This window comes from Urocitellus parryii, chromosome 8 (genome assembly GCF_045843805.1).
Source record: "Urocitellus parryii isolate mUroPar1 chromosome 8, mUroPar1.hap1, whole genome shotgun sequence".
NCBI classification, from domain to species: Eukaryota; Metazoa; Chordata; class Mammalia; order Rodentia; family Sciuridae; genus Urocitellus; species Urocitellus parryii.
Genome location: NC_135538.1, coordinates 63,977,245 through 64,004,270, shown reverse-complemented (window position 1 = coordinate 64,004,270; position 27,026 = coordinate 63,977,245). Strand labels below are relative to the sequence as shown.

Genomic DNA, 27,026 nt, shown 5'->3' with positions numbered 1-27,026 from the left:
ACCTTCTGAAGTATTATTTTGTATTTTAGGTGATAGGTAAATACATATTTCTATAGAAAACTCAGAAAAGTTGAAGTTCACATTGGGAAAGTCATGAGAGAGATGAGTTTGGAGAGAGTAAGAAGTATGGAATTCCTTATAATTTAAGGAATTTGGATTTTATCTTAAGGAAGATGGGATGAATTTAAAGCAAGGGTATAGCACTTAGTACACTCACAAGTTTTTGAAAAATATTCTGGGTTTCATTTGGAAGACAAATTATAGAAGTCATGACTGAGGGAGGAGGCTAGGGGTGGGGGTGAATTAGAGAACAGTCAGAAGTCTGAGTTTTGCAGTCTTCATAACAGGAAGACTAGTGGAGTAACTGTTGAAATCACCAAAGGAAGTACAACAGGGTAAGGTATGAAGGTGAAAGTGATGAATTGGGCTTTTAATTTTTTTCTTTTTAATTTAGGTTTTGCATACAATGTATTAAAATGTCTAAAACTTAAAATATACAGTTTGATGTATTTGCACACTTGCATATACTATACAACCCAGATCTTCTTATGATCTTTTCTAATCAATAACATTAATTACAAGGGGTGTATAGTGAAAATCTGGCAGCATTCACCTTGACCAAGCCATTGAGGTTAACAACACCCAACTGAAATAAATTGACCTCATATATTTCTGATGATGCATTGAAAAGAGCAAAGAAGGCCACAAATTGGTATTTTCCCAGACAGAGATGTGGCTTATGCCCCCTGCCCTTGAATCAAGGTGGGCTCTGACTGGTCTGACAAACAGAATGAAGAAGTGGTGCTCTGCCAATTTCTGGGCTTAGACCTTAAGAAGCTAACACGTTCACTTCCTTTGTCCTGCAACATTTGTTTTTGGAACCCAACCAATCATCATGTTACTATAAGCCCATGCCATAAGGTCAGCCTGCTATAGATGCTCTAAACCACAGCCTAGATAAACTCTCAGCCAACAAATAGCATTGACCCTGCCATAAGAGTAGACTATCTGGAATAACCAGCCCAGTTGGGCCTTCAGATGACACTAACCCCAAGAGAGATCCCAAGGAAAACTGTGAAATTGAGCTTTCACAATCTGCAGAATCATGAGAGATAATGATGAGTTGTTCTTTTAAGCCACTTGGTTTTGAGATGGTTCTTATGTAACAATAGGTAACTGAACAGCAGCTAACAGTAAATTTTTAAGCTCCAGGAGACTTGGGAGTTGGTTATCTTCCCTGCTGTATCTTCAGCTTCAGATAAGCAGCTGGAACATAGTAAGTAGATCAATAATTTTTTGTGATCAGTAAGCAATTTGTGAATAATTAGCAATATTATTGACCTGAGAAAATGATTTGAAAAGTTGCTCTTTTTAAAAAACTATTAATAAACAAAGTATAAACATGTGTCTTTTAACAAATTATCTGAGAAAGCAGAGAAAGTTAAAAACACACACACACAATATTAATCTTAACATTCAGAAGTGGGTCACACATTTGACCTAACTAGAAGTGGGTCTCTTAAAATATAGAATATAGTGACCTAAATATTTAAAGACCTAATTAAAAATGTTGTTTTGAGGCTGTAAAATCTCTAAAATTTGGTCTTTTAAAAATCTGTTATTTGAACTTTTGCTAACCCTCCAGGACTATCAAGGCCAGTAACAAAAGGGAAAAACAATGTAAAACAAAAAATAATAATCTGGGAAAAGGAAATGTATTGTTTTGTTTTGGTGATACTGCAGTATATCTGGGATATTTATAGAGCACTCATTGTATATTTCTTTCTCTCTCTCCCACATTCCATCCCTTATTTCCTTCCATAAGAGATATTTTAAATGGCTTTTCCATTTCTAAACTCCTTATCTGACCCAATGGTATCCACAGTCATAGAAGTGATTGAATAATGAATGAATATTTACCTAAGGACCCATAAATAAAGTCAGAGTTGAATACTCTAGGACTCTATGCCAGAGTTTCCCTATACTAACAATAATCTAAATAATAAATAGGAGACAATTTGTATTGTTTTATATGGGCAATAAAAGGAGCACCTGCTTATATATTCACCAGCCCATATAAAGATATATTAAATCATAATATCACTTATTAAAAACAAGTTAATTTTTTAAAAAGTAAAATTAAAATACCACACACAAACATACTATTATATAACAGGCATTATTAAAAATGAAAGGAAGCTAGAGACCATTCTAAAATAAAAGTAGTAATCTTCATTATATGGTTCAATTGAATTATTAGATGAGGTGTATTGTGCTTAACTTGAAAAACAGAAAGACATTTAAAGAAAAAAATTGGCTACATTTCCCATACAACATGCTACAAAGTATACCAAAATAGCAAAATTGCTTAAATATTATTAGCTCTAAATGGAATTTTTACTACCAAATATGTATTATTAAACTTAATATTTCCTCCTATAAATAGAAAATAGTCCTGGGGCATATTTTTGTTACATTTTCTCTAATTGACCACTGTATTTATGCATGTGGATGTCAGTAATCAACCCTACACCCCAATCCTTTTATTAGTTTGCTTACTTTGGAGCCATAAGCAGAGTTCATTGTTATCCAGGTGACTTTCCTTTCTCAAAATTAGATAAACTTTCCAAAGGTCATATTCTCTCATGCAAACAAAAGATTTTTTCTGTTCATTGTTTCCTGGATTACAATATACTTTCTTACTCAATTTCTTTCATCTCAGGAATTACACGTCAACTTCCAGGTACTGGCTTGTTTATCCCATTTTGGCCATATTTTTGTCCCCAAATTACTTATCTTCAGAATAACTTTCAAGTGACCTTTCTCCTCACAGGAAGCAAAGGAAGAAACAATTTTGCTGTTACCCAGTATATACTTCAGAAAGTCCACAGATTAAAATTACATAACTTTAATGCTTCTCAGGATTCTGTGCTATTAAGTTCCTCTACTATAATTTTTTTCATGTGTGCTTCCAAGGCACAATTTGTTCTGGAATGACGTGGTCCTCATGTATGAGAATTGGCCGTAAGGTGTGTGAGACCAATAAAAAGAAGTAGGCAAATCCAAGATTATAACAAGTGCAATTTACTGTGGATTAAGTGACATAAACATGGTCCTGAGTGGCAGCAAAATCAGGTGGAACCCTGCAAAATAGGTTGGAACAATGAGGACTTATAAAGTGGTCAGGATGTCATCTATTCCAGAATTCACCTGGTTTATCTCAAGCTAATATCAGAGTCAGACACCTTCCTGATGACAGGGTCTGATCATAAAGTTCCACATACCACTCTAATGGTTTTGACTATCTATAGCATGCGGGCAAACAAAACCAACCAGGGTTACTTGGACAATCATGGTGGTTATCACTGAAGATGGCTGTGGTCAGATCAAGTTGAATCCATACATTTCACCCCTTTGTAACTGGTTTTTACAAACTCACACGCCCTGCTTTTCCATGATGTGTCCTGAAACTCTGAAGGGTTTTAGCCTTGTGTAAGTAGTATACAGTGAGGCCATTTGTCTGGCCTGCAGGAAGATTCCACAGCAACAATAGGGGTGTTTTAGTCAGCTTTTTAGCTGCTGTGACTGAAGGACGTGATGAGAACAACTGTAGGGAAGGAAAAGTTTATATGAGGGCTCATGGGTTTCAGAGGTCTCAATCCATAGAAAGCTAGCTCCATTCCTCAGGGTTCTAGGTGAGGTAGAACATCATGGCAGAAGGGTGCAGCAGAGGGAATCAGCTCACTTGTTGTTCAGGAAGGAGAGAGAGAGAGAGAGAGAGAGAGAGAGAGAGAGAGAGAGAGAGAGAGAGTGAGTCCATTGGCCAGATGCAAAATATATACCCCATAGCCAGGCCCCCAATGAATCACTTCCACCAGCTCCACCCCACCTGCCTCCAGTTACCACTCAGGTAATCCAATAAGGGATTATTTTACCAATTAGGTTAAGGCTATGACCCAATCATTTCTCCTCCAAACCTTTTTGTATTGTCTCACACTGGAGTTTCGGTGGGACACCATATCTAAGTCATAAGAGGCAAAGCCCAAAAAGAGAACAATTATACAAATGACGATAACATCAATTTTTCCCACCAGAAGCCCAGTAACCAGATCAACAACTTAGTATATCTCCTATAGAAGGGATAGAATCAGATAAACCATCAATTTGGGTTTTCCAAAGGATGACAAGAGGTGTGTGACATCAGGGATGTACACATAACATTTTGTCTTCATAATAGCACAGATTCCAGTGTAAACAGCAAAAATAACAAACAAACAAATAAAACTCCTGCAGCTATGGACAGAAAAATAATGTTTAGTAGGAACTTGTAAAAATAAATGTGTACCAACCAATAAGACAATACTGGTGGCATCATTTCTGGCAGCAGCAGCTGGATGCTGGTGGAGTGGAGCAAATCACCCATGACGGCAAACAGCATGGAGTCTGAGTGATTCTTGAAATAGTGAAATAGCATGCCAGACCCAAAGGCCAACTGTAGTACCCTCAAGTATTTCCCACTCAGGAAATAAACCATGACTAGGTTTAGAGTCCAAGAGGATCAACAGGGATCACACTGTGGCGAGAAACAGCTGATCCATCTCAGGGGAACAAGCCACTTAAGCACCCCCACACTGAATTGTCCCTTCCCCTGGATTTAATGTTGTAGCATGAAAATTAGCAGTTTTCTCTATCTGTATATCAACTCTGGCAGTATAGCCTCTGGATGTACAGCTTGGATGGAGGTGGTCTTTGGGGCAGGGACCACAGCCCCCAGGCACTCATATATGACCGGCATGCCATATATGTGGATTAAATTTGTTAATACACTCAACTTCAGTCCAGCTGGCCAAGGTGGTTTACCTAATACTATTTATATCTATTGCTTTAACAAGCCATTCTTTTCTCTTCATCAGTCCTCCTGCCTGAGAGTTATATGGAAGATGAAAATGCCATGACACATCACTTTTGGGTCCAACATGTTTAGATAGCATATCTCATGAAATGAGTACCCATGCCTCACGCTTCAGTTTCAAGAGTGTTATAGTGGAAGTATGATTAGCTCTCTTGCTAAGGAAGGCTTATATAAGGCCAGTAGACCCTTGTTCCACTTGCCATCATGCCATCCACAATATAGGGCTTCAGTATATTGTCAACTGTGTATACAAACAACCAGCAGCATGGCTCACAAGTTACTACCAGTCATACCACCCACAATTCTGCCCGTTGACTGCTTTCATTTTCTTCTGGCTCAGATCAGACAGTATCAGTGGAAGGTTGTACTGCAACAAGCAGTTCAAACATTTGGGTTCCCTCTGCTGGACTCATCTGTATGCGGCACACTTTCTGATATGGGGGCCATCCTCTCACACTTGAGGTCATAGGCACTGTGATGGTATGGTGAGACAGTTTCACAGGTTAACTGGGCCCAACATTGCCTCTAGCTCGGAAGTATATGAGCTATCAGAGAGAACAACATTGTTAATATGCCAGTTAGAGTAGAGATTTGCATTATTGTGGATTGAGGCTGATAAAATAGGCCCTCCATCATCTTCTTTATAGGTGGGCCAGTTTACACTTTGGGAAAATCTCAGTCACTAGGCTCCACCTGTAAAAGGGCACAGTGCACTGTTAGGAAATTCATTTCTGAGCTCTCTTTCAGAAATGTGATTAAAAGAAAAGAAAAAAAAATACTTATTGGAGAGCCCAACTCATGCCATCTGCTCTACTGGTGACATCTGACTGCATTGGCATGCCAGATAGAGTGGTGACCAGATCAAAATCTTTGGCTTTCCAAATGTTTTTCTACTGAGAACATATCAGTCCCAAGTGGCTTTCCTCTTAATCAGCTGATATAGTATGTGTAGGTATTGAGCTGAATGAGGAATAAAATCCCACCAATAATCTAGGAGTCCTACAAAAGCCTATATGTCTTTTACTGTATGGGGAAGGTTAGTACTTTATCTCACACTACACCTGGAATCAAATAGTTCTTTCCCAACCAAAGCACCCCTAGAAACTTAATGGCTAGTCTAGGACCCTGACTCTTGGAGTCAACAGCCCATTCCCATGTGTGGTAAATACACAATCATTCTATTGTGTCCCCTAAAAGAGTATAATCTTCACCAGTCAGCATGTCATTGGCGTAATGGAACCAGCTGGACTCAAGGACAGGTGATTGAGAACTGCCTAGGCCTTGGATTCTTTCAACAGATCTTGGAGAATGACAGCTTGCACTACTGTATTTAGTTTGCTGGGGGGTGCCCATTATTGTCCTCCAGAAAGAGAAAGGTGCACCTCAGAAAGATGTGGGGTGCATGTGAAGAAGCTTACCTCAGTGATGATCTCAGTGGGATCTCCAAATATGATACTGGTGATGAGTATCAGGTCTGAGTCCTGCTTCCCTGATGTGAAGATTGAACACACAAGAAATGCCCATGCCAAGGCAAGTATAGAAAGCAAGAGGTTTTTTAAATTTTTGTTGGTGTTGTAGATAGACATAATACCTTTATTTTATTTGTTTATTTTTATGTGGAGCCAGGGATCAAACCCAGTGCCTCATGCATGCTAGGCAAGCACTCTACCACTGAGCTACAACCCTGGCCCCTAAAGCAAGTTTTATTTAAAGGATAGAACAGAGATAGACGTCTCTGAAGAGAAGGGGCCCCAGAGCTGGGTGTCCCAAGAAGTGGGGGCATCCTGCCTCATTTATAGATTTTAGATTTCCTTTGCTCTCCTGCCTTCCTTCTCCCCTTATCTTGTCTAGGTGGCTAGTGACCAAAAGGTAGGCCAAAAGGTGAAGTGATCCACGAGCAGGAACTCAGTGGCCCAGAGAGCATTCATTAACTACTCCTACAACTCCCTCCAGGGAACCTTGCCAAGGTTACCCCAGAACACCCCCACTTCTGAGGCTTGTTTTAAAGAAATGGAGTCCATTGATGAATATATTAAGAGAAAAAAAGAAACATTTTAAAGAACACAACTCCTTTAATGAACTGAAGAAGCAGCCTGGCAATAAGGGTGGGGTAATAATTCCAGTTCCTCCAAAAGGAAGACTCTCTGTGGCTTGTACATCCATCATGCAGCAGTGCTCTAAAGGCCAATCACAGGGCCTTGCAATTCGGAGCACTATTCATCTGAAGGGGTCAGTCAAGCACTTTTCTCTCTCAGCAGCTAAAATGATTGTCAGGTTTTCAGCTGCTACTAAAGATAATGAGTATAAACATTCAGTGACCAAGACTCCACTTAAAAAGTTTCCACATGTGACCACATCTGGGAAAACCTCAGAAGGCCATGCTGTGCTGGGGACACCTAACTTAAAGACCAACAGAGGGAATTCTGCTGCAGCTATTACCCCATTCAAGTTGACAACTATGGCAATGCAGACTCCAGTCTCCAATAAAAAAAAAACAGTATTTGATCTCAAAGCAAGTTTGTCTCTTCCCCTCACCTAAGAGCCACACAAAGAAAAGCTGAAACCACGGGGGAAATCTAAAGAAAATAATTCTCTGAATGAACGCGTAAACAGAGTTACCTTCCACAAGAAAATCTATAAACAGCCCTATTTCCAGACCAGGGAAGAGCAAGGGAAGAGCAAGGGAAGAAACAGGAGCAAGAACAAAAGGAAAAGAAAGCAAAGGTTTTGGAAGCTCAAAGGGGCTTTGTTATGGTTAAAGATGAATAATTTGTTAATGTCTGTGAGGATGACCTTAGGCCTGAGCCTAAGCAACTCCATTTTAAAAACACCAGTTTTGAAACCTGCAGTCTCACCAGGCACACCCACAGATCCCTCCAGTATGGCCTCAGACAAGTTTCTTTCCCTCACCCTGATAAACAGAGTAAAGCCCCTGGCAGGCTGGCCTTGCCTGATAAGAAGGGAAGGGCAAGAAGATCAGGGTGGAGACCACCAGCCCAGATGTTTCTGATCCCAGGGTAAATGATGTCATGGAGAAATGCAGTGGTAGCTGATAAGGATTGAAAGGGGGGTCAAAAGCCCCCAAATTTAGTATAAATAGTAGAGCTAAGAAACAGGGATTCGGCCAGCTGAAACAAGGATGATCTCAAGCTGGAGAGCCTGATGCGAACCTGGACTGACATCCCATCATTTGTCATCATTTTCCTGACCTTCTGCATGATCCTCACAGATCTCAAACTCTACCCCTTCATCTGGACCTTGGTGAGACCTGCAACTTCTCTATATGACCCTCTCCTCAACCGGTCATCCACTCCACGCCAGGAAAAGCCTGCCTTGGTTCTGGACCTGATCACCGCGGTCTGAGTGAGTGTGCATCTGCTGAACTAAAACCTTAAGGCTTAAGACTTTTGATCTGACACTTGAACTTAGCACGCAGAGGGAATGTCTGTCATTTCCTGTCACAATTAAGTGTGTTTGCAGTGCTTAGAATTAATCCAGAACTGTTTGTTGTGAATTAGTTAATTTAGAATTGTTTACTGTGAATTGATTCTGTCTATTATATTGCCTAGCATTAAGAATTGTTTTCTTGACTAAGAACCTACACAGTGAAATTGTAATTTGGGCGAATAAAACTTAGAAAGGGGCAGAAGTGTGTGGACATTCTTTATTTCGCCCTTCAACTGCGTACGTCGCAATTTTGCCCCCTTGTGACAGTGTCCAACAAATATCCCTTTATTCTGAAATTTTGTAAATATTTTTATACTGTCTTTCCCATTTTAGTCAGAAGATCTTTCTCAGTTAACTTTTGTTCATAATCTATGAAGCATCTGTGGTGTTCTTTATGTGCTGTGAAAGACATTATTATCTTAAAGCTCACACATTCTTTGGAATGGTTTCTATGTAAGTCCCTGTACAGCCCAATTTTCTCATAAGATTCATCTTAGAGCTTAACCTAGATCTTTAATGTCAAGGTCTTTCTACAGTTTCTAATATTAAGAGCCCTGCAGTCCTCTATGCAATAGCATTTACCTGAGGACAGCTAGTCATACCACAAGCTTCAGTAGAACTTGAACAATAAAAAGTTAAGAATAGGGAAAGCTGGGACAGAAAGGTCACCTCTTATCCTCTCATCTACAAAATCTAGCAATCTTGAATCTGGACCAGTGGTTTGGTTATGGCGTCAATATTTTGGCTATATGAAAATGTTTAGGTTTATAATAAGCACTTGTACAGATCACCTCATGTCCTTACTACCTGTCATTCACTATATTCTTAAAAACTAAAATTCTACATCTCATTGTGGCCTTATAGTTTAGTGCCAGGCCTAGAGTATTACTGTTTTAAGGATTAAAATGCTGTCACTGTCAGATTTGTATCTTAACAATTTTATGGAAAAGCCCCAAGATACTTGGCATCTTATTTTTGTTCCTTGCTAACTACACAGAGCTTCCCAGTTGTATACTGCTCAAGAAAATTTTTAAAAATTTTTAGTTGTAGATGGACACAATACCTTTATTTAGCATTATGTGGTGTTGAGGATAGAACCCAGGGCCCTGCACATGCCAGGCAAGCATTCTACCACTGTACTACTAAAGAATTTCATAAATAAAAATTTATGAAAAAAAATACCTTCTAGGATATGACCTCAGCGCTCTATTTCCATCAACCGAGTCCCACCTTCTGGTTTCCACTACCCTACAGCAGTTCATTAGCCATCGATACATTAATGTACTAATGAGATCAGAACACTTCCCCAAAGCTACTCCTCTCAACGTTGCTGCATTGGGGAACCAAAACTTCAACACACCAGTCTTTGGGAGACATGTCATATCCAAACCATGACACTACCTGAATTTGGGGTTGAAATTATGCCCACAGAGGTCTGTAGTGTCCTTCCTAATAGAATATCTATTCCTAGAATATTTTTAGGAACTGGTGGGTTAGTACCAAATATGGAGCTGGGGGTTTTCTTTTAATTCCTAAATGTAACAATCTCTCTCTGATGGTCTTATCCTCATATTCCTCAAGCACTGCCCAGCCCCGGAGAACATTCTGGGTTGCAATAGATCAGTATACATTCAACAACCGTATTTACTGGAGCAAAGGACTTCCCCTGGTTCTTAGAGAACAGAAGATAATTCCAGATGAGGCATCTGGTTGCCAACTCTCTCTCTCTTACTCAAAGAGAATGTAGGGAAACCATCCTATGCATCTGTCAATACCGTAATTTGAACATTCTTCACCTTCCCCTAGAGGGAACAGAAGGAAAAGGTTGGAAATGTCCAGGCTTAAGCTCCTTCCATAAGGCTATCAAGATTACATTAGGTTCCCTGGGGTTGCCAAAGCAAGTAATAAATACCACATATGCTTTATTATTACCACCCCCCACCATTTCTTTTCTCTCCCATCTCTCTTAGTTGTCAGGCTTTGTGACAAGGCATGTCTTATTCTGACCATCTTGTCTCTCCAAGGCTGAACACAACCTTGTCCACATTATTAAAAATTCTGTCAAAAAAATCAAACTGAGGAGTAAAAGAAAAGAAATGTACTGTTGGAACATTTTGTTTTCATTCCATATTTAGAAACTGCTTTTCAGCTCCTTGAAACACCTGGGCATAAATGGCTTGTCACATGCCCAATTCCCACAGAATACCCTGGGCTTCCTCAATACTTTTCCATGGGGGTACCTATGCTGACTGGTACAGTCCCTTATGAGGCCATATCTCTTATGCCTCAGATGATCCAATCTATAAGGGAATGATTTCCTTGGAACAACAGACTTTATGTAGGTGCTACCTAAAGGCTGGATGAATGATAAAATTATGTTTTATTTCATTTCCTATCAGTGAAATGTCATCCCCTTCCATGTCCCAGTCTCACCATCCAGGCAGTTAGGCTTTCCCAGGGGAGTTGTTTAAAAAGTTTTTGTAATATTTAGCAATTTTGCAACAGTACACTCCTGAACAGTCACGGTTTCTTAAATCGGAAGGTCCCCCATCTGAGTATTCTGTGCCTTTACATTGACATTCAAACAGAAAAGTGAGTCTGATTTATGGGGGTAAGGGGTTGGGAGGATGTGGAGGTGGGATTAGTGGTGGTGGTCCCTGTTCTCTATCATTTCAATCTCAGGTTCTTCTTCATTCCTCTCTCCCAGGGATTCTAGTTCTTTGCATTGCATTCTGATCTTCAGATGACAGTCCATACTTGTTTTCTCTTCCACCACTTTTCCCTCAGTGTCACAAAACAGCAAATTAGGATATCTAGCTTGGAGTCCTGATCTTCAACTTTCTCAGCCAGGCTACAGTCTATGGTAAAAGAGAGAGATGATGTTCTAGTCAACTTTTTCATTGCTGTGACAAAAGAAATGACAACAAGGTAGAGGAAGAAAAGTTTATTTTGGCTCACAGTTTCAGAAGTTCTGTGTACGTTGGCCAACCTCATTACTCTGGGCACAAAGTGAGGCAGAACATCATGGTGGAAGGGCAGCAGTTCAGGACATAGCACCCAGAATACAGAAAGCAAGTTGTACTCACCAGGTACAAAATATAAACCCTTAAAAGACTAAGCCCCAATGACTTACTTCCTCCAGTCACACCTTACTGGCCTACGGTTACCACCCAGTTAATCCAAATCAGTGGATTAATCCACATGAGTTTTGGGGCCACACCACTTATATAAACCATAACAGACGTATATCTCTTTCAACTTGTATCACTTTTCCTGAAGTCTTTATACTCTTGCCTCCAGCCAGATGGACATTGGTAGCCAAACTGAACTGCCCACAGCAACAGCCATTCCACTAACAGTGAGACATCACTCTTCCTAACAGCAATGGGATAAGAAGCATTCAGCAAATAGCTGCTCCAAATCTAGCAGTGATTTCATAGCGTACCCATACTCACTTGGTGGGCTATACACCTCTAATGCATGGGCCAAGCCTCCCCACATGAAGTTAGATGGCCAGCCCAGGACTTTTCCTGAGGATGCTCCTTCTCCTTGAACATTTCCTTAGTCTTCTTGGCTGGATAATTGTTTCGAAATAACCCATTCTCAGTGTTTGAGAACTAGCTCCCAAAGCTAGTTCATGTGACTGAAGAGGCATGGAGATCCAGGATTGCAGAGTGCGATTTACTGAGGTCTTAGTGACATCAGCATGGTTCTGGGTGGTAGCAAGATTCAGGTGGACCTCTACAATATGGGTCAGAATAATGGGGGTTTATAATAATGGTCGGGACAAAAGTGACTTCACCCAAGCCAAAAATGTACCTGGTTTATCTCAAGCCAATATCAGAGTCAGGCACATTCCTGGTACCAAGGTCCAGCCATAAAGCTCCACATACCACTCTTATTTTGACTATTCATAGTATAAGGGAAACCATGCAGGGAAAACCAACCAAGGACAACCATGGAGGTTATGACTAAAAATGGTGTGATCAGGTCAAGCTAAAAAAAGAAAGAAAAAAAAAGGCGTGGTGAGTCTATAGCCACCCAAATGCTCTGAATTTAAAGTTCATTTTTTCTTATGTAGATTTAGATCAAGTAAGTGCTTCTGATATTTCATTTCCCTATCAAGTAACCCAGTTCTATTATTCCTAATGCAGAAAAAATGGAGTAGCCACATAAAAACAGATATCACTCTTGCAAACTTTTTCATGGACTGGTGTATGTCAGAACTAGTAAGGTAATATAGTTATCAAGCGATGAGTGATGGCTATTTGAAATGCAGATAACTATTTTAATCTTTTATACTTGTTCATTTCTTATACATTTTCAATTTGTACCCAACAAGCTATTTTTAAGCATAGTGCTTTGAGTCACTTCAGTTCAATTCCTTTAAGTATGCTTATAGAAGCTCCCTCATATACCACTAATTCTCCAGGACCCCAACTCCCATTTTCTTGGATTTATGTATGTTAAATGGCATTGAGTAAATATGGATAAAGGGATGTTCATGCAGATATCTGCAGACTAAGCAAAACCCTTTGTCACATACAGGAATTATTCCTGAGTAAGATTCCAAATGTTGATGAGGTGAAGTTAAGATGATTACATTAGGGTAGCCTTTAAGACTTCGAATAGTGTTATTTTGTGGTTAGAATGATCACACTTCCTAGTTTTTCCATTTTATGTCTACTGTCCTCATGTGATTGGCCTTTTACTCTCAAGTGTCCCAATTTAGGCAACAGATTATAAGGTTATCCTATTTACCTATGGTAGAACTTTGCCAAATCCATCCGCTTTTCTGCAGCAGACCTCTCTTTTTGGTCAGCTCTTCCTCTTCCAGCTCCCTGGATCCCAGTTCTCCTACCTACCTATTAACTTCCTTCTATCCTCATATGACCCTGCTTACTTTGGAGGATTTTTTCCTTCTCCCTCATCACTTAGAAATCCTTCAAATTCCTTCAAGGCCACTCTTCTTTCCCCTAATCCTCAATTTCATACATAATAAACTTTAGACCCAGACAATGCAGATGGTCAATCCGTATACACTCAGCAATCACTGGTCACTATTGTTAAACAATCTCACATCCAAAATCCACCTACCAGGAGTCTTCTAAGCTTAATAAACCAGTTTCTCATAGCAGAGGAGTCCCAGTTATCTGTTATTTTCCCAGAGCTCTAGAGGGGAGGGGATTTTCATATAAAGCAAGCATTGAATGGTTCTGGCCTTTTAAAGTCCCAGGCGACCTGCAAGTCATCTCACTTAATTCTTATAATCCTACAGAAAGACAACACAGCATAGCAGTTAGGAGCACAAGGTTCTAAAAATGATCTACCAGGGCTTAAATTTCATGCTTCAACACTTACTAAGTAATCTCTAATGTTACTAAAGTTTCATGTGCTTCAATTTTCAAGGTAAAATACATTTGTACTTATACCTGTGGAAAATATTGATCAAGTTAATATATGTATGGCACCTAGATTAGGGTCTAGTATAGTAATTAATTTTAAAATGTTAGCCATTATTATTACCTATTTTTCAATTGTTAACAAGTCCAAGAGGATATAGTAGTGGTAATGATGAGATATAAACCCAGGTTTTGTCAATCTAAACACCATCCATTCTCTGTGATATTCCTATTACCCAAGTGTTCTCCTATATGTAATAAAAAGCAGTAGACTAAAGAATGATACGGGAAGTACTTTTATTTTATCACATGACACTATATGAGAAGCCATATTTACAGATGCCTAATCACACAATATAGCTTTGAACACAAAAGGTGGCTCAGAAATAACAATACCAGTGATTCAAGTACTGATCTTTACAGAAAATAATTTTGACTGACTGAAAGGAGTTTGAAAATAAAAATTTTTATTGGCTAGCATTCTTTCATATTTTCTTGAAAACTACTGTGTCGAACAAAATAAAATACGTATAGTTTATCACATGGCACAGTATTTGAAAACAAGTTTCCAAGTTGCCTATCTCTCTGCCCACTTTCTGTTTCAGCATTACCACTGATGTGTCATTCTATCATCATGCTGAATTCCTCAGCATCTTCCATACCACTTCCAGGGGAATCTCTGGGAAGTAGCGATGGAAACACATTGACAAACCCATCTTCCACAATTCCCACCTTCTGCTCCTTTGAAATAAATTTATTTTTGGTCTAATAGGAAAAAAATACACTATGATTTTGAAAACCTCAATTCTGAGTCTGGCTGTCATGAACTACAAATATTTACATCATGTATCCTCAGGTATGTTTTCAACTGGAAAAAAAATTCATATTTGCTTGGTCCTTTGTAGTTCTTTACTATTTCATTTATCTTCACAGTAACCATTATATTTATGGCAGCATTATACTCATTTTATAGTAGAAATTTAATCTCAAGAGGTTACACAATCTACCCAAGATCTCATAGGTGGTAATCTATTAAGCTGAGCTAAAGTTACACAATCTCGCTTAAGATCCTAGTACAGATATTTGTTGTTCTTTTAAGTTTATTACATTAATGAAGCAGCAATTTCCCAGCTTCCTTCCAAGGACCATATTTTATGCTTCCACTTACTATTTTTCTTTCTTCTTTCAACTAGCATTAAAACTAAATATTTATATATAATTTGATCATCAAATTTCCCTTACCCTGGTTCTTTAACTGTTTAAAAATTTCTTGTATTTCTAAATTAAACCAAGAGAAAAATTGTTTTTTTTCCCCAATAGTCTTCCCCCCCAATAGTTCTGATAGCTTTTGGCCTGATCCATTTCGGTCTAAGCAGATTGCTAACATTTATAAACATTATTAATTATTTCTTATAATTTAAAAGACATTATTCCATACTTTATAAACATTACTAGTTATTTCTTATAATTTAAAAGACATTATTCCATACTTAGAACCAATTCAAAACAAAACAAAAAAATCCTTGCCAATTCTTATTCATCAAAAGTAATGATATAAATATATTTTTCACTGATTTCATAGCCAGCCTCCTGCCTGTCTTTATTTGGGAAATATTATTATTCTATTCTCTTTCCCTAACAAAAAAATGTCATGGTCCTAGGAGTCAAAAAACTTACTTTCAATATCCCTGACAGAATGAACTAACCACTTAAACTGGAAGGTAAGACTTATGAATTTTAAATGTGGGACTCAGGTCAAAAGACCAATTTAAAAGCTGATATCATATGTCTAACATAACATAATATCTCCTTCAATTACAGTAAATTTATAACTGTTCTGATTAGCCATGCTGACATACACATAGGAACTATGCCTAAACCAAATTAATTTAAAAGAAAACAAAACAAATCCATAACCAATCTTGAAAAGTCAGATCAATAAATAGTATGCTCTCAAAGCAGGGAACATTAAACACTCAGTAGTTTATATAATTTTATATACTAAAAATGAGGAAATAAAAAGGCTATGGGAATGGGAAGTACATATGGGAAAATCAGTTTCATCACTTTCTTCATTTTGATTGTATTGCTTTCTTGTCTTCAGGAGGGAAAATTTTGACTTCAAAAGTAACAAAATACTTGAGCAGGGAATTTACATCTTTCAGTTCTAAATGGTATTCTTGAGCTATTTTCTCAGCAGTCCATGTTTCTGGATGAAGTTTATGATTATTGAGAAGTGTTAATGCTTCTACAATGGATATTTTGCCTTTGGGAATGTTTTTAATATTCAACATATCAAAATGGTGGCCTTTTGGCAATCTGAATTCCTTTGATTCTTGCTGTGTTTCAGTAGTTTTCACCTAGTATCCAAAAAGAAAGAAAAGTGAATTTTAGGATGAAAGATTTGGAATCTTCTTTCACATTTCTCAAATTTACACTATTCCTTTTCAAATAAACACTGCAAACATTTTCTCATTATAATGAGCCATGGTTTCATGGCAACTATACCATGATGCCTTTTCATAACTATAGCTCTGTCATCACTAAGGAATTAAGGTAGCTTTAGAAAACTGAAATCTGAAATGCTCCAAATCCAAAATTTTCTCAGCACCAACAGGATGCTGTAAATGAAAAATGGCATACCTGACTCCCTGTAATAAGTTGTAGTCAAAATGCAGGCACGCTAAAAATACTGTATAAAATTACCTTTAAGCTATGTGTATAAGGTACATATGCTATATAAATGAATTTCATGTTTAGACTTGGGTCCTATCCCCAAGATATCTCTTAAGCAAGTATCCCCGCCCCAAAAAAATACAAAATATGAAACATTTCTGGTTCCAAGCATTTCTAATAAAAAATAATCAAACTGCTTTAAAAGGGCACCATTGTCATGCTTACTTGATAACCTCTATTTTGTTTCGAGTTTTGCATTTTATATTCAATACCCTAAACATCTCAAATGAATTCAAATACTGCTAGAAAGTGTGTCTCTTCTGAAAAATAAACTAATGTCTCCAATCCCTCAGTATAGCTTAATCACTGCTCTAGTACTTAAAATACTATAATTCTAGTGTAAAAATAGAAAAATAAATAGAATTGATGAGTTCATAAGCAGTCCTATATATGCATGTATAGCAGCATTTAAAAATGTGGGAAAAAAATTTGGGGAATTCAATAAATTACACTTAGACAACTGGCCATCCATTTGAAAAGGAGTTTCTATACAATAAACACCATACTGAATGCCAAGCAAATACTACCCCCCCCCGCCAAATATATATATATATATATATATATATATATATATATATATCACAGAAAACCACTAGAAAAAAATACTGAAGACTTTTAAGATGTTAAAGCACCTCAAACTTATCAAAAGGAAAAAAGGGCAGGGAGCAAAGAATTTAAATAGGCAATTCAGTTTTTCATTTTCACTCATTCATTTTAGAGTTTCTCTATTGCTCCTGAAATTTTAATACCACTAAATATCTTTCTGTAACTGTTCAACTTTTTTTCATTCCCCAAGAGCCAATTTTCAAAAGCCTGAATTAGTATAACATGAGAAAAACAATGTTTGGAAATATTATTCAATATCTGTTTAAAAATAACATAACATGTACAATTATGTGTTTTTTATGTGAGCCTTTGGTGATAACTATACCCTAAAATCACTATTACATACAATTTTCAAATGCTGTCTTATTTCTCCTACAAAAATTATATCAATCATATATTTGTGCAGGCTACGCCTGTCTATAGACAGTACCAGAGAAATTTTAGAATGGAAAAAAATCTGAAAGTTGTGGTTGGTTCTTCCTTGCCCTTTAATCTAACTCTTCCCTATTCGGAACCTCCCTTGACAAACTTTAATTCATCCTTCAGACCCAAGCCTAAATATCACTTCCTCAGAAGCCATCCCTCATCCTTCAATTTCAAATAGATCCCTCTGATACACTTCCACAGTGTCTATAATTATGTATTTGTATGCATGCATGTTCATCTGTTTAATGTCTGTTTCCCTCACAACATCATAAGCCTTGTGAGAGTAAGAAGCAGGTGTTGCTCAACACAGAGCACTGTGCCTGCACTTGTCTACTATATGGACTTAACAAATATGCCCATTGCAAATGTATTCTGTAATCCTAATTTTACATATCTTATTTGAAAACACACTTCAAAACACAAACAAAAAAAGCTCTGACAAACCCAACAACTCAAAGGAGTCCCTAAGATTAGACTATACCTCAATTCACAGGAGAATAATAGTTCTAAAAATATCCTTTTGTTACTCAAATTACAACTACCAAAATCTACCCAGGTGCACTCAATCAACACTTTCATAAGTCTTTTAGAACTCTGGTAAATGAACCAGGTCCTATGTGTCTTGCCTAGAACACTGTGCTTAAACTTTGCCAAGGCCTGGACTCTGGACACAAGTACAAACCCTTGCTGAATGCTCACTTTTTTTTTTTTTTTTACTACTTAGCACACTTCTCTTGATCATCTTCCTGAAGCCCCAAAATAAATAAGCAAATTAACTATTTTCTTAATTAAAACACACATTACCCGCAGGGAAGATACAGGATCTGTGGACTCAACATACACTTCTTTTAGTAATGAGAGCAGCCTGTCATCTTTTCTAGCAATTTCTCCCTTAACTTCTGGGTTGCCTAAGGAAAGAAAAAGAAAAATCACTTATTAAAAAAGAAAGAAAATTTTCCTTTAAGATCCCAAATACTTAACATAAGGCATTTAAAATAATCGTTTGGAAAGTTCGGAAAATATTTTAAATGTAAATTGAAATACTAGGCCAGGCTTGGCACCCATCCTTCTGTGATGACCCTAAGCAGCACATGATTCCTGCCGATTCGGATATGCCACAACAAACTGCCAACGATTAATGACAATAGCAGGTGAGGGCAAGGTCAGCGATGGTACTGACCACCACCTCCGGGACTGACAAGTGGTAGGGGCCGCCAACCTCACCGCTGTGCGGAGGGGACAACCTCAATGTCACCAGCCTGGCAGCTCCACCTTCCTGCGCTAGGCTGATCAGAGCCGCTGCGGCCGAGCAACTTGACACAGGTCTTCCGGCCTCGGGACCGAGGCCCACGGTACAGAACCGCGAGCCCCGCACTGAGAGCCGGGGAGCCGGTGACCCCGCGACCCAGCGCCCGCCGCGTCCTTGCTCCACTCACAGCTCATCTGCTCTCGCAGGCCCTTGGTGGAAGGGTGCCTGGGAGCCGCAGAGGGTTTCGGCTTGCTGATTTCCCGTTCTGCTCGGTTCTCTATGTTGAAATTCCTGATCGCGCGGGTCACCCGAGCCCCCATCTCTTCATAACATGATGCCCTCAGGTTCACAACGCACGTGGGAAAACACCGGCGCCGGTGACCTCTGGGCGCACGGAGTGTGCGCACGCTGGGGTCAAGCGGGCTGCGCGCCGGGAAATAGAAGGTACGTGAGCGCTGGTCGCCCCCTCGTGGTCAGGAGGCTACACACAGCGTCTCTGCCCGGAGAGTGTCAGAGGCGCTTCCTTCCGGGCCTACAGCCTGAAGGATACTGGCTGCTTCCCGCGGGAGGGGCGGACGCTGAGAGGGTACCTAGGACCCAGACCCCCGCACACACCCAGAAGCTTTGGGATAGGTACAGGTCGCGCCCCACCCCAGACTTGCTGAACTGGAGTGAGGCCTGGCTTCGGTTAAAGCTTCCCACGTGACTCCAGGGTTGCAGTGCGAGCTGAGAACCAAAGTCCTAAGGAAGTTGATCCTTTCACAAACCAGGTCCGCGAGTTATCCCGTCTTCCTTTTGTGAAAGGAAAATAAGAATAGGGTGTTCCTTCTCAAAGGGCATTTGTTTTAAACTGCTCTTTCATTTCAGTGCCCTATTTTCCTATCCCTTTGCCCAAAGCCTCTTCAAGCCACCGTTTTCTTTTTCCATGATCTTTATCCCGTTCTCATAACTCACTGAGATAATATTGATTTTAATTATGCTTTCATTTCTTTTCTCTTTGTTTTTATAACTAATTTTATTTATTGCTCCATGCTGTTAAGCAAGGAGTCAGCCGTCCTGTCTTTTCCTACCTCATTTCTCATCTCTGTTGCCTTACAGAGTCTTTGAGCCCCAAGAGGTCAGTGTAACTTACTGAAAGCATAAGTGTGGGAAAAGCAAATATCTCTCTCAGTCTCCCTCCTCTCCGTTTCAGACTGTGTTTCATTAATACTACTTTTATTAAAGATTATTTAGGAATATTGTGATTAATCCATAATAAAAGAAAACCAAGAGGAAGGAAGTAGTTTCCAAAATTATTTTGGAAAATATTTTTCACAGACTCTGGCAGCAAAATCTGTTTTTAGTGTTCTCAATTCTTCTTAGTAAAATGAAATAGATGGGTTGTTTTTAACCTTTCTAAAGTTAGAAATGAATATAGGTGTAAAGATAATCAAATTAGAAAAACTGAATTGAAGAAAGGGACAGTTTTAGTTAAAGAAAATTAATTTTATTAAATATCATGCTTAATCATAGCAAAACCTCTACAAGGAGCATAGCTTCCCTCCGTTGATTATAATGAAACGTTTTTTACCAGGATTGGTATTTGGAATTTATAGACACTAGAGAGTTCTCTGACAGAGTTAATTGAGAAGTTATCCTGAAGGTGGCAGGCTGCTCCAAGGTTTCCAACTTCGGAACATGGTTAAAAGACTAGAAATCGTTCATATCCAGTACATTTTAGTCACTTTCTATGAATGCCAAGAAATATTTATCTGCTTCATTATGTCTATTATGTAGTTTAATAATTATGGTAGAAATTCTGCACTCTGTTAAAATATTTTAAATGTGAAAATCTCTTTCTTATAAGAAATTCATCCAAACTTCTGGCAGCATGAAAAAGTAATGTTAGTGCTGAGGGCTGTGGATATTACAAAATTCAAGAATTCCTTGGGGGACTGGGGCTGAGGCAGTGGCAGAGCGCCTGCTTCCCACATGTGAGGCACTGGGTTCGATCCTCAGCACCACATAAAAATAAATAAACAAAATAAAGATATTGCATTCATCTATAACTAAAAAATATTTTTTAAAAAAGATTCTTCAAAAAAAAGAATTCCTTGGATTCCAATTAAAGATTGGATTTAACATTTAAGGGGCATCCAAATGTGAGCCGCCTGCTTTCCCTGGTTCTTTGCTACTCAAGCCCTCAAAAAGTGAAACAGAAGGCAGATGTTCTCCACCAAAACACACAATAGACTTTCACCCTTTGGAAATTATCCTAGAAATAAAATCTGAGCCATAAATGCATAATCCTAGCTCTTCTTGTCAAAACATATAAATTAACAGGAAGTCTGAACTTAAGAACTCCCCTTGGGCTTATGTTAAAGGGTTGAAATCAGGTCCCCAAGGAAAGAATAACTAAGATTGAGCTCAGAATTAACCTTTATCTGAGTGGAGTGTTAGAGATGTTTATGACTGGATATCTTAAGCTACTAATGAAATGAACCAGGGTCTTGCAAACACAATAGAATATAATTTTTTTAGGACCCAGTGGGGTAGGGAGGGAGAACATGGGAGTATTAGATTAATTCTAGATAGGGAAGAGGTGTGGGAGGGTAAGGAAGAGGGCAGGAGATTAGCAAGGATGTTGGAATGTGATGGACATCATTATACAAAGAACATGTATGAAGATGAATTGGGTGTCAACATACCTTATATACAAACAGAGATATGAAACATTGTAGTATATATGTGTATTAAGAATTATAATGCAAAAAAACAAAGTACATGTATAAAGGCATAAATTGGCATGAACATACTTTATATACAGAAATATGAAAAATTGTGCTCTATATATGTAATAAGAATTGTAATGCATTCCACTGTTGTCATGTATTTAAAAACAATAATAATAATAAAATTTAAAAATGTAAAAAAATTTAAAAAATGAGAGTAATTAACCAATAGATTTTACCCAGATTAAAAATTTAAATGTCTAATCTAGTCCAAGCTTAGAATACGATGTTCAATATTTGCACTGCTTTGCGTTTTCCAGAAGAGCAAAGAGAAGTTTGGAAAAAGAACTAAAGATATGCTGAAGTTCTGGTGTATAGGTGAATGAAAAGGATGCAATAACTAAATATCTGAAAGTAAAGTTAGACTCATTCTTCAAGCATCTAATAAAAATAAAGTTATTCTAAATTCCATGTTTAATTGCTGATTAGCATGTTCTGCGAATTTGGGGCACATTATAGCTGGAATGTGGACTACCTGCCTTTGCCTGGCATAAATCACAGCAATAGTCTCTAACCAGCACCCTCCATGCTTCCCTCAACCTTTTTTGGTCTTCCTTTGCTTAAACTCTTACCATTGCACATGCCTTCTTTGAACATGATTCAATAGCATTCTTCGCTCTTCAAGTAATTGCAGACACTAAGCCCAGGAGATGGATGACTCAAGGAGCCCAAAACAGACCCAGGTGAGAACCTAGATGGTTTACTGCGTAAAATCTAACTAGTAGTGGGTGGCACCAATGATGTATAGAGAAATGATACCTCATCAGAGGTGTTGGTGTTCTCAAGAGTTGGTCTTCAAAGCCTGGACTCCAGTTCAAGTAGCAAGGAATTTATTAGGACCCCCAGTTCAAGTAACTTACAAAGTTCCCAAGGTTGGCCAGTATTATAGTGATGCAGTATTGTATATTTGTGAAGCCTAGAATAGTGGTGATGGAGGGACCCAAAACCCAAACCAATCACAATACTCAGTTTGAGAAGCAATAGGTCTCAGATTGGAATTATCAGCCAACAATTATGCCCAGATGCCTTCCCTGGGCTTACTGTACTCATGACTTTTGTCATTTTACTAGTTTTCCATTGCTGCTAACAAGTTACCACAGAAGTGTGGCTTAAAATAAAACAATTTATTATCTTACAGTTCTAGAGGTCAGAAATCCAAAATAGGTCTGATGAGGATAAAATCAAGGGGTTGCCAGAGTTGTCTTCCTCTTGGAAGCTCTAGAGAATCCCTTTCCCTGATTTTTTCTCTTTCTGGAAGCGTCTCACATATCTTGGCACTCAGCAGGTTCATCACTTATTTGTCATATATCCTTCTCTGACTGTGACTTTCCTGTCATCCTCTTTCCCTTTTTAATACCCTTGTGATTGCATTGGACCTGTGTGGATAATCCAGGATAATCCTTCCATCTCCACATCCTTTATTTAGTCACATGTGCAAAGAACCTTTTACCATATGTGCAAGGTAGCAGTTTTATAGGTTCATCTTTGAAAGACCTTTTTTTTTTTGTCCACCACAGTCATTTTTTCAGAATATACATATTTGTAGTTATGACCACTTGAGTAACTACAAAGATAGAATGGTAGGGAGAATGCGCAATATGCCTCATTCAGTTCCAAAGGGCTTAAGTTTCAGTAACTGCCTAATAATTGAAAAAATTAAACCATCTTATTTATTTTACTACCACTCAGTTCTGCACACTGCTCAGAGAGGCAGCTCTTAGGCCTCTAACCTCTCCCTCTGGAGAATTTATTTGCATCTATGACAATGAGCAAGGGTATGAATCTCCCCTCATATAAAGCAGCATGACTAGTTTCCCTAATTATGGTATCCTAGAGACACCAGAAGTCTATCAATTTTCTTTCTTTACTCTTCTCCCCACCCTATAATTTCCGTCACAGATTACCTACCATTCTTTTTCTTTGCATTAAAGTTTTTCTACTGTTTTCTCATTATATCCACTTTTAGAAGATGAGTATGCCTGGAAAATGCAAGCCATTTGTGGGAGTATTTGAGTTCTCCAGACTCCTCAATTAGAAAAAGACAGCTTTCTGAAAAGGGGAAGAGTAGAGGCAAACGTTATTGGGAAGAAGAGAAGAATACAGGAAGAAGAAAGAAACGAGAGCACTTATCAGAGGCAGAAAGTATGTCTGTATCCTTCCACATGGTTAAGGAGACTCATATCCAGCTCCTCTTTCTGTAGCTTCCCGCCATTTGATTTGTACAATCTAGAAGTGAATAGCTTTTAAAGAAATACCAAAACCTGAGGGTTGTAGCTAAAGCATAACTGTAAGAAAATATGTGTATGTCTGTGTATATGTATTAGATATGTGTGTTAGAAAACTAGAAAGATAGCAAATAAATTTGAACTAAGCATTAAAGTTAAAAACACAAGAAAAAGAGTATCAAAATAAATTTTAAAAATTTAAATCCCTAAAATACAGCATAAATTAATTATATAGAAAACAAAACTAGTTGGTTCTTTGAGTTTCAAAGATCTGGAAAATCTGAGCAGAAATAATGTAGCAAATAGTAGATATTGGGAATTTTTTTAAAGAATATGATCACAAATATGGTGAATTTTTCTAAGTAAGATAAAATAGTACAACTTTCTAGACAACTATAATACCTACATAGTCTTCTCTTGTGTGACTTATTTCTAACCAATAAAATATAGTAGGGCTGCGGTTTGGCTCAGTGGTAGAGCACTTGCCTAGCATGTGTGAGACACTGGGTTTGATTCTCAGCACTGCATAAAAATACATAAATAAAATAAAGGTCCATCAACAATTGAAAATATAGTAAATATGAATAGAATAAAATAGAACAGAATAGAATAAGGCAGAGATATAAAACAATTGAATATAGAATAGAATATGATCACTCTAATGATTGTGTTATATAAGACTCTGTCTTAGGAGATAGGAATGAGGGATTCTACTATTGCCCTTGAACAAACAAGATGACATGTTAAGGGCTTTTTTTTCCTCTCTCTCTAAGCACTGGGGATTGAACCCAAGAGTGCTCTGCAACTGAGCTGCATCCCCAGCCCTTTATTTTCATATTTTGAGACAAATTCTCACTAAGTTGATGAGGGGGGCCTCAAACTTGTGGTCCTCCTGCCTTAGCCTCTCAAGTCACTGAAATTACAGGTGTGGGCCATCATACCCAACTTTGTTAAGAGTCTTTAAGAGAGCCTCTAAGGAAGCCAAATAGCAAAAAACTTCTGGGGCCTTTAAGAAATGAGAGAGGCCCCTAGGTGACAGCCAGCGAGAAACAGGTTCTTCACTTGTACAACAATAAAGAACTTGAGTTTTGCCAACAACCACATGAGCCTGGGAAATTACCCCTATACTCCAGAAATTAAAGCAACCAAGTCAATAGTATATAGTTATTTCAATATATATTTTGAACACCCCATTACAAATAATAAATGTGTCTATCTAGGAGTTGAAGGAAACTTCCTTTTTTGATAAAAGATATGATATACTGAAATTGTTAAATGTTATAGCAAGGTCAATAAAGCCAGTGCCCTCCATCACTGACCGTGTTCAACATTTAGAAGGTCCTAACTAAAAAAACAACCAGAAAAGGAAGTAAGAATTATGGATCTTACATTATTTGTTAATTTTCAAAATTGAAACCTCTATCTTCCTAGAAAATTTAAGAGAATCATTCAAAAGACTATTAGGTGTAATAAATGAATTCAGTAAAGTAGGTGAATAGCTGTCTCTCCTATACATCATTTAGGAAACAAAGTAACCAAAAATTATCATCAATGATGACCACAAAAACTATTATACATCTCTGAGTAAACTCTCCAAAATGTGCAAAACCTAAATCAAGTTAACCACAAAATTTATGGAAGAATATAAAGGAATACACATAACTGTACATATCAAGTTTCTTGTGAAGTCTACATAGTGTAAAAGCATGTCAATTCTTCCACGAATCAATCTATAAATTTAATATACCTTCAATTGAAATTTTAATTTTAATATAACTTTAATATTAAAGTTCATCTGGAATAGAAAATATTAACAATCAATTTTTTCTAAAAAATGTTAAGGGAGGTCTGACTTTATAGGATACTGAAGATAATATAAAACTTTATAGTGTGCTATTGATACAGAAGTACATAGAACAGAATTGAATAGAACAGAACAGAATCCTTGGCTTTCCATTTCTTTGTAGCTTGGTTCCCTGTCCCCTTTTTTCACTTCCCTTTTCTCTGTATAAGGTAGTTTTTATAATGTATCTGTCTTCTACAGCCTCACAGACTTGCTTTTTATAGAAGTAAGAATCATCTTTTCATGGTGGTCTTGGCTTGATTTCAAAAAGGTAATTTTATTCTGTCCATAGCAATTTAATCAGCACAATAATTCTCCCTCTTGATCCTGGCCACAGATGTTCCCCCTGATGATTTGGTTAAAAAAAAAAAAGGAAAAAAGAAATGTGAAAAGTTGTAAAGAACAAGTAAATACTCGGTGACTAGTTTTAAAGGAGGAAATGTAAAACAGAGAATTCCAGAAAGGCTTCAGAAAAGCTTTGAAAAGCCAAGATGTAACCACAACTCTTTATCTTAGCTGATGAACCTAACTCAGAAATTCCAGAGCCAGAGTTTGCATTCACTCCATCTACCAGTCTACCTCTCTTCAGGTCTGATCCTTTCTTTCAGTTTGTGACTGTTTCTCGTATTCTTTCCTTAACAACCATAATATAGCATTATGATTACTATCGCACTTGACCCCAGACAGACCTGCAACTGAATGTTGGTTCTGTCACTTCCTTACTGCATGATTTTGCAGTAATTCCTTAAAATTTTTGCCATTCAACTTGCGCATCAGTTAAATGGGAATATAGCAACCCCCTTTACTTCAAAGGGTTGCTATGAGGCATAATCCATTTGAAGGCACAGGGATTGATACATTGTAAACACTGGAAAATATTAGCTCTTATTTTTATATAATAAAACATTAATATAATGTGAAACATTTTAATATTATGCTTTAGATTTGAATAGCATTTTAAAGTTTAGAAATTAGTATTTTCAGATGTTATTTCATTAACACATCATTGCGATATTCTCTAGTGTTATCCCATTTTTTAGCTCTAGGATTCACACTTAATTACCCCTAAGCTTGAACACACACAGCACCCTGAGAGTCTCATTTCTGTTGGATATGACATTGTTAGCCAAGGCAGAGAGGCAGGCATGGTAGGAAGAATTAATTCTATGTCACTGAGAAGAGCACCAGGTTGAGTTTGCCTGGATATCTAACCTCCAAACAGTGAGATGATTATTATATAGTGTATTGAGTCTCAATGTTTGTGGTGATTAGTTATAAAGCAACAGAAAGTGAGTAGGTAATCTAAGAGTAAGGTTGGGAATAAAGTAGGTGGTGGGGTGGAGAAGGATAGGTACAAAGAGACTGGAGAATTGAATGGAGCTTTTGTTGAAGTCACAAGAAGTCAGGTG

At 37.9% G+C, this 27,026-nt stretch overlaps 1 protein-coding gene and 1 pseudogene across 1 annotated transcript; one reads left to right on the top strand and one right to left on the bottom strand.

Annotated features, from left to right (window-relative positions):
• Positions 1 to 6,303: 6,303 nt before the first annotated feature.
• On the top strand, positions 6,304 to 7,681 carry LOC113185553 (nucleolar and spindle-associated protein 1-like; annotated as a pseudogene).
• A 6,360-nt stretch (positions 7,682 to 14,041) lies between these two features.
• On the bottom strand, positions 14,042 to 19,184 carry Ndufaf4 (NADH:ubiquinone oxidoreductase complex assembly factor 4). Its single transcript, XM_026392747.2, has 3 exons — positions 18,966 to 19,184; positions 18,334 to 18,437; positions 14,042 to 16,121 (listed from the first exon to the last, which is right to left on the bottom strand). Exons 1-3 carry the CDS (start codon positions 19,096 to 19,098, stop codon positions 15,834 to 15,836), a joined length of 525 nt encoding a protein of 174 aa, XP_026248532.1. The 5' UTR covers positions 19,099 to 19,184; the 3' UTR covers positions 14,042 to 15,833.
• Positions 19,185 to 27,026: the final 7,842 nt, after the last annotated feature.